Source organism: Rhineura floridana, chromosome 18, assembly GCF_030035675.1.
Source record: "Rhineura floridana isolate rRhiFlo1 chromosome 18, rRhiFlo1.hap2, whole genome shotgun sequence".
NCBI lineage: Eukaryota > Metazoa > Chordata > Lepidosauria > Squamata > Rhineuridae > Rhineura > Rhineura floridana.
This window is the reverse complement of record NC_084497.1, coordinates 11,239,701-11,251,982: the sequence shown is the minus strand read 5'-3', so window position 1 is coordinate 11,251,982 and position 12,282 is coordinate 11,239,701. Positions and strand designations below refer to the sequence as shown.

General features: G+C 53.6%; 1 protein-coding gene across 2 annotated transcripts in view; it reads right to left on the bottom strand.

The window, feature by feature from the left end:
• Positions 1 to 369: 369 nt before the first annotated feature.
• Positions 370 to 12,282, bottom strand: part of PIK3R2 (phosphoinositide-3-kinase regulatory subunit 2) — a 28,529-nt gene continuing 16,616 nt past the window's right edge. For both annotated transcript variants that reach the window (XM_061601459.1, XM_061601460.1), the window contains exons 8-16: positions 11,579 to 11,684; positions 9,351 to 9,449; positions 9,052 to 9,232; positions 7,678 to 7,803; positions 5,881 to 6,023; positions 4,670 to 4,846; positions 2,081 to 2,152; positions 877 to 1,047; positions 370 to 630 (exon numbers count right to left, since the gene is read on the bottom strand). In XM_061601459.1, coding sequence (XP_061457443.1) covers positions 441 to 630; positions 877 to 1,047; positions 2,081 to 2,152; positions 4,670 to 4,846; positions 5,881 to 6,023; positions 7,678 to 7,803; positions 9,052 to 9,232; positions 9,351 to 9,449; positions 11,579 to 11,684 — 1,265 coding nt within the window. In that variant the 3' untranslated portion in view covers positions 370 to 440. The remainder of the gene's footprint in view (positions 631 to 876; positions 1,048 to 2,080; positions 2,153 to 4,669; positions 4,847 to 5,880; positions 6,024 to 7,677; positions 7,804 to 9,051; positions 9,233 to 9,350; positions 9,450 to 11,578; positions 11,685 to 12,282) is intronic.

The window sequence follows — 12,282 nt, the reverse complement described above, 5'->3', positions numbered from 1 at the left end:
ATACTTGCAAGGTAGGATGAGCACAAGGTGGAGGTGCAGAGAGCTTGTGCCGCACACTCCCAGAGACAGCTGCAATAAGGCTCGTCTCCATTTTTTATTTGCATATTTAAGAAGAAAACACTGCAGAGAATGAACTAATGACACTATCGCACACTGGACTTACGGTGGGAGCGGTGGAGGGGGCTGGGGGGGAAGAGAAGGGGCCCACTGCAGGAAGGAGCCAGACCGTCCCACTCCCGGGAACAGCAAGTACCAAAACTCCCCAGAGCACTTGGCAACCCAAAAGGAAGATAAGCGGAAGAATGTTCTCTCCCTGCCCTTCACAGATAAGCGCAGGAGGGAGGGTTTTTTGGGGGCGGGTGGGTGAGGAACGTCTGCTGTGTGTTTGTGGGGGGAAAGGGGTGTGTGTGAGGGGGAGGTCCCCGACAAGCAGACGTTCTTCATCTAGGGGGGAGTGGGAAGATGGGGTGCGCCAGCGTGACATTGAGGGAGTCATTGTGCTGCACGAGGGACGTGTGCTTGTAGTGCAAGACCAGCTCCTTGAGCGAGGCGTAGAGGTTGTAAGGCTCCGCGAAGCCGTATCCCGTGGCCGTCTTGTAGATCACGCAGTGCTTGGTGTCGCCATCCACCCTGCGAGGTGGGAGTGAGAGAGGAAAGGTCAGGTGGGTGCCGGAGGGCCGCAATCGCCAAGGCTCCCCAAGGAGGCCCACCATGAATTCAATGACCCGCTCATTCTCTCTCTGATTTCTTTGGCACGAGGTTGTTTTTATCCCCATGCAAATGGAAAACTAGTAAACTGAATCGCAATTAAAATACACACACATGCGCGCGCATGATTAAACCCGGCCTGGCCAGTGCCGGACAGCTGCAACTCACACGACTGAGCACGCGTAGCATCCCCGCTGGCTGCTCTCCCGGATGAGGAAGGTCCCGTCCCGCTTGCCGGCCAGCATCTCCTCCGCCTGGATGCGGTTGATCTTCCCCACATACCACGTCCGCTCCTCGTGGTGGGGACCCTCCTCCTCATCTTCCATCATGGAGTACTGGCTGCAAGGCAGGACTGGTGCTCAGGAAACGAGGGGGAGAGGCCTGGCAAACCCAGCCCATGAAAACCTCGAGGGGAGGCCGCGCTGTCCCCCAAGGGGCAGATCCTGTTCCCCCCCCACAGCTGCCGAGAGCCTCCTGGACAGCACTGCCTCCGTCTAGCAGCAACAACACTGGGATTGCCCTTCCACTGCCACCAGTCCGGGAGGTGGCATGCAGCCGTCACGGCTAGTAGCCACTGAATGGCCACCCTGCTGGATGAGGTCAATGTGGGCCCATCTAGTCCAGCTTCCTGTTCTCACAGTGGCTGGCCTGGTGCCTGTCATGGGAAGCCCCCAAGCAGGACCCAAGTGCGACCGCAACTCTCCCTGCTTGTGATGCTCTGGCATTCTGCCTCCGCTCCTGGGGGCAGCATGGCAATGGGGGAGCATCTGTGGCTGTCCAGATGTGGGTGGGCTACAGCGCCCATCACCACCCCTAACCCAGTGGACCCAGAGTCCCCCATCAACCCCCCCCGGCCTTCCCACTGGACACAGCATTGAGCCCTCCTGACTTGTAGCCACTGGGAGATAAACTCACAGAAGCAAAGGCTGAATCAAACGTGTACGAAGGGACCTTACTGTGCCCTGGACCACTGTCCATCTTAGTCTTTCGGAGGGGGGGGCGTCTCTGGCCCTCCAGATGTTTCTGGCATGCACCTCCCATCAGCCCCTGCAGGCTGCGGGGTCAATGGTCAGCAGCGATGACGGCAATCCTAAGAACCTCAGAAGAGTCCTGCAGCTGAACCAGGCCAAAGGGGCCCATCTGGTCCAGCAACGTCTGGAGGGCCAAAGGTGTCCCCTGGCCCTGATCTGGCCCAGTCATGCTGCCTCTGACTGGCAGGGTTCTCCAGGGCTTAAGCAGAGAGCAAGAGAGACCGGTCCCTTTCTCATCACTAGACCCTTTCTGGCTGGACCCCTCTGCACGCAGAGCGGGAAGGTGTGCTCCAGGACGAGGCCTCCTCCTTTCCAACCAGGCCAGGGAGAGGGGCACTTACTCCTCCGTCTCGTTCCTGATCCCGAGCCACTCATTGATCTTCTTCTGGCGGGTCCCCTTCTGCGTCAGCCACCTGCGAATACGAGGGGCAGAGAGGGAGAAAAGCAGAACACGCTATCAGCAAGTTTCACGAAATCCAAAACTTTTCCATTTCATCTGGCTACGTGGATTCAGGCCAAGTTGACTGTTCATCCTGTAAAGCTGTCTGTGCAGGCTCTGTGCCCTGATTTTTTTAACTGTTTGTTATGTGCCTTCGATTACGACTTATGGCTACCCTATGAATCAGCCACCTCCAACAGCATCTGTCGTGAACCACCCTGTCCAGATCTTGTAAGGTCAGGTCTGTGGCTTGAAGCATAGTAGAAGTAAAGAGAAGGTGCGAGAGGAAACTCCAAGGAAAGATTTGGGGCTGGGAATTGTCCCTTCTACATTGTTGGCAATGAGTACTTTTTATTACTCCTGCCCCCCCAAATGCCAAATCAGCAGCAGGACAAAGACTCAGGAGCATGCATGCGCACACACACACCCCGACCACCTCCTTTCTATCCACACCAACTATGATACACAAATGAACTTTTAAAAACAACTTCTCTCTCCAATTGTGTTTCCAAATCTGATAGGCAGAAGTTTGCCCAAGTCAGCAGATTCAGCTGAGGTCAATGCCAAACTGTCTCTGAAACCCAAGACAAACCACAGTACTGATGGGCCCTGAACTGGTATTATTATTGGCATAATTATTTAAATTTCTATCCTGACCGTCCTTCCAAAGGAGTCCCCGGCAGCAAATAAACGATAAAGCAATTAAGCCATCTCAAGACATCTCCAACACAGATGCAGACTAGGAAAGATCTCTAGTTAACAGCCTGGGCGCTGCCATACACCAGAGGAGACCCAGTTCTACTCAGAGTAAAGCTGCTGAAATGAATGGGCCTGAAGTTAGTCACATTCATTCACTTCAATGGGCCTTCGTTGAGCCTGACAAATGCTGGACACAACTCAAACCAGGAACCCGCCCCCCCAAAAAAGAGAGGTGCATCTTTTTTGACAGTTGAAACCAGGGGTGGGAGTCATTGCTTGCATTCAAACGTATCTTTTTGTACACCGCCCAGAGAGCCTTCGGGCTTAGGGCGGTATATAAATTAAATAAAATAAAATAAATAAATAAAATAAATAAAAAATCAAGGCTTACGGTGGCTCCATTTTAAACCAGGGGTCGCCAGCAGGGCACCCTCCAGATCTTGCGGGCTTCATGCTCCCACCCGCATCTTCCCTGACCGTTGACCATCCTGGCTGTTGGGAGTCCAACATGATTGGGACGGCCACTGATGTTCCCCCACCCCTGCTCCAAGAAGAGGTATCCCCCTGAAGAGAGGCATCCCTCCATCTCTTGCATGCAGAAGGAAACGCCACTTCTTAGAGCAGGGCTGGGGGAACTTTCCAGTGGTGGCCCCCCAAGGAATGCTCTCCCCAGAGAGGTCCGCCTGGCACCATCACTATCCAATCTTTGGGCACCAGAAGAAGATGTTTTTATTCACTCAGGTGTTTTGCTCCAAATTGGTCATCTTTTAGTTGGGGGGGGGGAGGTGTCCCTTTTTAGGATTTTTTTGGGTGAGCTTTTGGGTTTGTTTGTTTTTTAATCTGTGATGTATTTTAAATGTTATATTACATGTGTTTAAAAATTGTCAGTCGCTCTGAGCCAAAACTTTTTGTAGTAAGCAACAACTAAATATAATAACCATTATGATCATCATCAACATCCGTGGGGCCCTGCAGAGGCAGCTGGCCATCATCATCCCTGGGCCAATGGCCATGCTGGCTACTGGGGGTTGGAGCCCAGCCACATCCGGAGAACCACACAGGTGCTCTCATCCTTGCTTTAAAAACGACATTTGCACAGTGGTAACAAGTTTAAAAGCCCCACAGAAATCTACTGCTTATCCCATGGTTAAAATGAACTGTGATGGTTGGTGCACCTTATGAAGAAGGCCAGAGGGGGGCAGCACTGCTCTTTAATGGAGGAGGGGAGGAGATTATAGGAAGCCGCCCTGGGTGTATATATAGTCAGACCCTTGGCCCATCTCACTTAGCACTGTCTACACTGGCTGGCAGCAGTGGCTCTTCCAGGGTTTCAGCCCTACCTGAAGATGTCGCTGGGGACTGAGCCTGGGTCCTCCTGCAAAGCACAGCAGGGGCTCCATCACTCAATTATGGTCTTTTCTTTAAAAATAAAGCAAGACTCCAGTCCTCATGATCCTGAATATAGGACTAGAGGAAGCCGCCTTATACCGAGTCAGCCCACTGGCTCCATGTAGCTCAACATTATCTACACTGACTGGCAGCTGCTCTCCAGGGTCTCAGGCAGGGGGTATTTTCCTAGCTCTGCTCTACCCGGAGATGCCGCCGGGGACTGTGCCCGGGCCCTTCTGAGGCAAAGCAGAGGCTCTGCCACTGAGCTACACTCCACTGGGTCCATCTAGCTCAGTACTGCCTGCACTGACTGGCAGCAACTCCTCGGGGTTTCAGCCTTGGCAGTCTTTCCCTGCTTGGATCAACCCAGGACCCTCATCAGGACGCATCTGGGCTCACGTACACCAGGTACTGGTCGCGGAGCTTGCGCAGCTGCAGGAGGTCCGGCTTGAGGCTGTTCATGCGCTTGTCAATCTCCCGGTTTTCGGAGGCCTGTTGCTTAAGGTCCTGCTCCAGCTGCATCTTGCTGTCGTGGATCTCAGTGACGCGGGACTTCAGCTTCTCCGAATTCATCAGGATCCTGAGCGGGGAGGGAGAAAAGGGAGAGAGGCGGCCGTCAGATACCAGCCAGAGGCAGCTTGTGTTTAGGCTTTGGATCGAGGCTGGAACGGACAGAGGGAGCGGCCTTACAGACCGTGTCAGAACCACCGGCCCACAACTGCCTGCACTGACTGGCAGCAGCTCTCTGGGTTCCAGGCAGGGGGCATTCTTAGTCCCAGGTGGAGCTGCTGAGGTTTGAAGCTGGGGCCTTCTGTACGCTCCACCACTGCCCTTCGGCGAAGAGGAGAGCTTGCCGGCAGCAGTGCAGCCACGCAATTTTGGACCCCGGACTGGATGATCTTACAGCGCCACCTCCTCCCCTGCTTCCAATACTTTAGACGGCAACGTGTATCATTTCAGTCGTGAAGCACAAAATTAATATTTTCTCTTCTCCCCTGTATCACCATTCCACGCTTTGCAAGCACTTCTGCATTCCTGATAAATGTTAAAAAAAAAGTTTGTGAGCCCATCAGAAAGGCCCCCCTCTTCCCTACGGACCCTCTCAGCTGTTGAGATCAGCAGAGGGGGCCCTCTTGGTAGCGCCCCTGTCCTCAGAGTTTTTTGGGGGGAGGAGCGGCCCGGGAGAAGGCATTCTCTGTGGCAGCCCCTAAGTTGGGGAACTTCCTCTACACAGAGATGCGCCTGGCGCCTGTACGCGCCTCTTCACCCTGGCCTTCAACAACTGAGACACATACATGCTTTAAACCCCACTCAGTTCCTGCAACTGCAGTTTGTTTTACACGGGTTTCAATACTGAATTTTACATTGCTGTTACCTGCCCTGGGACCTGACAGCGAAGGGCAGGTAAGAAACTGCACAATAACATAAGCCATTTTTGCTAACAATTCCTCTTTGCATTGGTCCTCCTGGTCTGCAGGGCTCAGAGATCCAACCTTAGCTGCACCCACTGAGCTCTGAAGGGGCATGGTGCATGTGCGCGGACAGCCGTGGACACCACCATTTGGGAGAGCCAATGGGGGCCTCAGGAGCACGCGCAGTTGGCTGGAGGCTCACCGCTGAACCTCCTTGTCATTGCCCTCCCGTCGGAAGCGCTCGATGTAGTCTCGGCTACATTTCTCCTGCGTCTGGCACTGTTCTTCGAAGATCTTGATGGTTTCGTTGAAGGCTTCGATGGCCGTCCTCTTCATCTGCAGCTCCTGTGGAGGGAAGATGACACAGGAAGAGTGAGCCCCCTCCGTGCATCCCGGATGCAAAGCGCTCTCCCTCGACGCCCTTCCCATGTAAGGGGCAAGGGACGCCGCGCCCTGGAGGAGCCCCTGCTTTGCATGACGACGCTCCCAGGTTTAATCCCCTCCAGGTAGCACAGTGAAAAGACCCTGCTTGAAACTCTGGAGAGCCACTGCTGCCAGTCCGTGCGGACAATACTAAGGAAGATGGACCAATGGGTCTGATTTGATCCAAGGCAGCTTCCTATTTATTTATTTTATTCTTATTTATTAAAATATTTATAGGCCCCAATTTTCATAAAAGTATAGCAAGGCACCATATAGAAACATAACAGAATTAAAAACTGATAAATACATTGTTAAAAGCAGTAAGAAAAGCACCCACCAGTATGGCACTGGTTGGAAAAGAAAATTCATATTAAAAGGCCTGAAAAAGTTCCGTTTTCAGGAGATGCCTGAAAGATAGGAGGAATAGTTCCTGCCAAAACTCTACTGGTGGGGAGTTCCACAGGGCAGGGCCTGCCACTTTAAAGCCTCGGTCCCAGGTGAGGGCCAACCGAACCTCCAGGGCCATGTGTGGGGCCATTAAGAGTGCCCTGCAGAAGATCTCCATGATCGAGATGGAGCACACGGAGTCAGGCGTTCCTCAAGGCATTTTGGGCCCGAGTTGTTTGGGGCTTTGTGAATACGTACCTTAAACCTGGTCCGGTAGCAAACTGGCAGCCAGTGCACCTCCTCCCACAGCAGGGTAACCCGTTGCCAGTAACCTGCTTCTGTGAGCAGTTGGCCACTGCATTCTGCACTAGTAGCAGCTTCCGGACTAGATACATGGGCAGTGCCACATAAAATGTGCGAGTCTTAAGGTCCAGGAATATTTGTGGCACGTACCAGCAGAAGCAAGCAGGAAGCAGGAAGCACTCTTGGCCACAGAAGTCACTTGAGCCTCTAGTGACAGAGATGAATCAAGGAGTAGCCCCAAACTGGGTGCCTAGAGGGAGGGCAACCCCATCCAGGGCAGGCAACTGACCTATCTCCCGGACACAGGAACCACCCACCCGCAAGGCCCCCGCCTTGCCAGGATTCAGGCTCCAGTGACTGACCCTCACCCGCCCACCAGTGCAGTCAGAGTATTGCTGGCACCTTGCTCCAAAGCGCCTGATGATCGCTCCCAACAGCTTCATGCAGATGCTGAATAGTACTGGGGACAAGATGGTACCCTGTGGCAGTTCACAGTGTAAACACCGTGTGTGTGAGTGTGAGGAGCACTCTCCCAATACTACTCTCGGGACACTCCGGAGCGATTGCGTCAATTGCCCTCCACATCTCACCACTCCACGGTGGGACGAGAGCCCCAACACGACCACCTGCTCTCTTTAAACCAAACCTCTCATTAGAATCACAAGGCATGCAGACGTCCCCTGGTGCACTCCCCAAAGGCATCTCCACGTGGGTCTGGGGGAGACCCTGGGCTGAAGCCCTGGAGGGCCACTGCTGCCGGCCAGTGCGGACCACACCAAGCTAGACGGACCACAGCTCTGACTCAGAGTGAGTCGGCGTCTGACGCTCCCAGGGTGCAAGGCTGCCTGCCAGAGGCCGGTGGGCAGTCAGCCAGGCTACGCATTACCTGTGAGGTGCGCGTGTATTCCTCGTACAGGAGGTCGTACTCGCGGCTTTTGTCCTGGTACTGCTGGTGGTAGACCTTCAGCTGTTCCCCCACGGCCTCCACGCTGTCCTCCTTCACCACCTGGTCCTGCCAGGAGGGAGATCCCGTGAGGAGGGGGATCCATCGCACACTTATTTACACAAGTTCACAAGCCTGCCCCCTTTCATCACATCAGAGGGCAGAAATGAAGGAGAAACTGCAGTCATGGACTGCAAAAGGAACACAAGGCAGGCGCCACCTACCCTGGCTCACGTCCCCGGCAACAGAGCATGTTAAGACAGCCGTGAACGTAAAGACTCTTACAACAGCTGGGCAAGTGAAGGAATCTTCGCCTGGCACTGACATGGTAACAACGTCGGTGCCAGGAGGGGCTTCCACAAAACAAGAGGGCTCCTCCAGGGGTCACCATGCAGCGGAGTCCCCTCATGTTGGGACCCAGAGGAGAGCCCCCTTGGAGAAGCACAGCTGGATCAGGCCAAAGGGGGCCCCCAGTCGGGCATCCTGTTCCCCCAAATGGCCAGCCAGATGCCCCGGTGGGGAAAGGCCCACAAGCTAGACCCAAGCGCAGCAGCAACTCTCCCCATGTGGGATTCCCAGGAACCGGCATTATTCAGGGGAGGGAAAACATCGCCCTTGTGGCTAGTAACCACTGAGAGCTTCTCCTCCCCAGATTTGTCTCACTGCCTTTAATTCTGCTCATAAGGACCTAAGAAGAGGCAAAGGCCTCAGGCAAAGGCAGCCCAGGGTCCTGCTCTCACCGTAGCCAAACAGATCCCTCCATGAAGCCCAGAGACCACGGGAAGGGAACAGCCTCTCTCACTGCTCTTCTTCAGAAGAGCCCTGCAGTGCTGGACCAGGCCAAAGGGGCCGAGCCCCGTCCAGCACCCTCTTCTCACAGGGGTCAACTAGGTATGCCTCTTCTGGGAAACCGGCCAAGCAGGGCCTGAGTGCAGCCATGACTCTCCCCACCCGAGATTCCCAGCAACGGGCATCGCAGGCCTTCAGCGCCGAAGGCAGCCCACAGCCCACACTGACTAAGAACCACGGAGAGCCTTGTCCACTGTGAATTTGTCTAAACCTCTTTTGAAACCATCTGAGATGACAGTGAGCTCCACGTGGTGTGAGGAAGCCTTTGCTTTGCCTCCCCTCAATTTCCCACCCTTCAGCTAGGGCTCTCGCTTTAACGAGTGTCTCGCGGTTAAGAGCTCCTGACCGCCCTCCCCGCCACCGCCAACCTCTCCGGCCCCCTTTTCAGTTAAGAGCCCACACGACCCAGCAACCCATCTCTGACAGCGGTCAGCCTTGACCCGGGAGGTGCAATCCATCCTGCCTCACCTGCTGGTACTTGGAGATGGGGTAGAGGAGCCGGGTGTCTAGCTTGGCGTTGTACTGGGCCAGGGACTCGTGCCGGTAGTGGTTGATCAGCTCCACCACGGAGCCAAATGTCAGCGGCTCAGAGAAACCGTACTTGCCCTCCCGGTGGAAGATCTTGATCAGCTTGTTGTTGCCTCCTTTCCTGCAAAAGGACGGAAAGTGGACATGTCTGATGCCCACAGAACCCCAAACCTTCTAGGGCTTGGCACTCCTGCCTGACCCCTTCCCAAGGGCCAAGACGGCCCACTTGGCTCGCTCACCTCAGCGTCAGCGTGTATTCACCCTGGATCTTGCTGGATGCGTCTCTCACCAGGAAGGTGCCATCAGGGGTGTCTCTGAGCTTCTCATTCACCTCCTCCCTGGGAGAAGCAGGAAGAGGTCCGATTACTCTCAGTTGTCACCACACACAAGCACACACACAGAGCATGCGCCTGGAAGCATGAGGGCCTTGTTTCTTTAATTCACTTTAGTTTATTTATATCCCACCTTTCCTCCAAGGAGTTCAAGGTGGCGTACATGGCTTTCTTCCCCTCTCCGTATTATCCTCACAACAACCTTGTGAGGTAGGTTAGGCTGACAGAGGCGGTGGCTGGCCCCCACCAGTGAGCTTCACGTGGCTGAGTGGAGAGTCAAGCCCTTGGTCTCCCAGGCCCTAGTCCGGCACTCAACCACTGCACCAGACTGGCATACACTCTGGCCAGCCGGCTAACCAGTTCAAGGTTTTACTGTTGGTATATAAAGCCCTTAACAGGTTGCTTAAGGGATCATTTCACCCCATAGGTGCCCACTTGACAGCTTCGATCTGCAGAAGATGCGCTTGCATTTGTGAGGAGCTGGCTTTCCAGTGTGGCGGCCCCTGGCCTTTGGAACTCCCTGCCTACTGATGTGCCACTCAGCCATCAAGCCAGTCATGGTCTCTCAGCCTGACCAACCTCACAGGGTTGTTGTGAGGATATCTACACCATCTTGAGCTCCTTGTAGGAAATGGTGGGATATAAATGCAATGATGGATGAAAACGAGGCAGGTGCCCCTCCCACACCGATTAAGGAAGCCCCGCTAAAAAAATTGTGCTTTGTTTCAGCAAGCTTACCAAGACGTATAATGTTACCTATACTTGTTTTAAAATTCGTATGTTTTTCCCCTTGTGTTTAAATGATGGCTTTGGTTTTTTCAGGTTGGTTTGCAGATTCTAGTCTTATTTTATCTATGAGTCTCATTTGTACACTGCTGGGGCAGCTCTTTTTCCCCAAGAGGTTTCCACGTCTTCAAACCAAGCAAGCCATCCGGTCTCTCCCCTGCAAAAACTGCCATGGCTCAGTGGCAGAGATTTGCTTTGCATGCAGAAGGTCCCAGATTCAACCCCCACCATCTCTGGGTAGGGCTGGGACAGACCCTCGAGTCTGGAATCTTGGAGAGCTGCTGCCAGCCAGGGTGGGCAATACTGAGCTAGACTGCTTGACTCATCAGGAAGCAACTTCCTGTTTCTAAAAAAGCCCAAACCCCTCCCTCTCCAATCCCCCCTCCCTGATGGCTCCCTGGTGGCCTCCCTGGGAATAAGTTGAGTGAAAATCACCACGGACTTCCCTGCTGGCCTTCCACGTTACAAGGAAGCCACGCAAGAGGAACTGAGAGTGCCACCCGCCTCCACCCTTTGTTTGCAAAGCTCCCAAGTATTGTGGGAAAAGAGGAACCTGCCCACGTGGAAAGTTCTCCTTCCCCAGAAAGTGTGTGCTTGGGGAAATGTAGCAGCCACACAAAAACAACAACCCTCTGAGAGCTCCAGTGGGTCTGCTCTAGGTGCTGGTGGGGTGGGTAGGGAGAGGCTCAATTCTGAAGGGCTTCAAGGTCTTGCTACTTAAACATTTACTTTAAAAGGTAAACCACTTTAATGTTTTATTTATTTTCAAAAATGATTTTGCATTCCTTTTTTCTGCTGAAGTTCTTTTCCTGCTATTATATTGGGTTAGTTTTAAAGCAGTGCATTTTATTGTAATTCCTTTTTTCCTGATTTTATGCAATGCTTTGTGCTTTTAAAGTGTTGTTAAGTCGCTTGGAGACTCCTTTAAGAGTCAAGTGGCTAACAAAGTGAATCAACTATATATTCTGGAAAGTTGTTTCGTCTGTTCGCTTTGTGTTCAGAAACCTCTTCAGGTATCACACTGACATTTGGCACAACAATTCCTGCCATGAAAGGGCAGGTTCTGTCCTCTTTGGGATGCAACTGGACGCCATTTTAACTCAAGGTGGCGGACTGGACCTTGGAGAACTGCACGGATTTTTGGTTTCTTAGAATTCCCAAGCAACGCCAGGTTCGAGGCTGTGAGTAATATGTGGCTAATAACAGAAAAGGATTTTTCCAAAGTGGTCTACAATACAATAACACTAATCATAATTAATGGACAGTTGTCTTCCCAATTCCAGGAGGCCCCCCTCTTCTCCCCTCCCCCACCGTTGCTGGCCCTTCAGGCACCCCCAGCCCCCCATTACCTGGAAATGTCCCCCCAGTACCACTCAGCATCCTGTAGGGTCGTGCCGTTCCCATTGGCCAGGGGGGCTGCAGCCGGCTTTGGCTTGGGGGGTTTGGGGGGCAGAGCTGGAAGAGAAGAGCACCAAGGTTGGGGGGGGCACTCTGAAGTTGCTAGCCCTCCCCTCTTACCCAGCCCCACCACTGCCTTGCTGGAAGGCAGCACAGAACCCCCCCCCCCACAAACCACTAAACGCTCCTGTTTCTCGGGAAAGACCGCAGCGTCTGCAGCCTCAGAGCCCCTGCTTGGAATGCAGAAGTCTAGGGCTCAGTGGTGGCATTTCCAGGTGAGGCTGGGCCGGACCCCTCGCTGAAACCATGGAGAGCCATTGCTGCCAGTCAGTGTAGTCAGCACTGAGCTAGATGGCCCCATAGCCTGACTCTGTATAAGGCAGGTTCCTCCATTCCCTCCTTGGGGTTAGGACCCAAAGCCCCTCGCTGGCCGGCCCCCTGAGCAGCGATGGCCCCTATCCTGGTTGCAGCCACACAGGCCATCCTTCTAAGGCCACGCCTCAAGACCCCCCCAATTCTGCAGCAAACACACATGAGGGATGGCAAGACCCGTCGATATCGGTTCTCTCGGTTTCTCATTTTCCCAATCTCAAATTCAGTTCTCCTCATTTCTGCAGCAATTTGCAAATTTATTTTTTAAAAAATCCTCATGAAA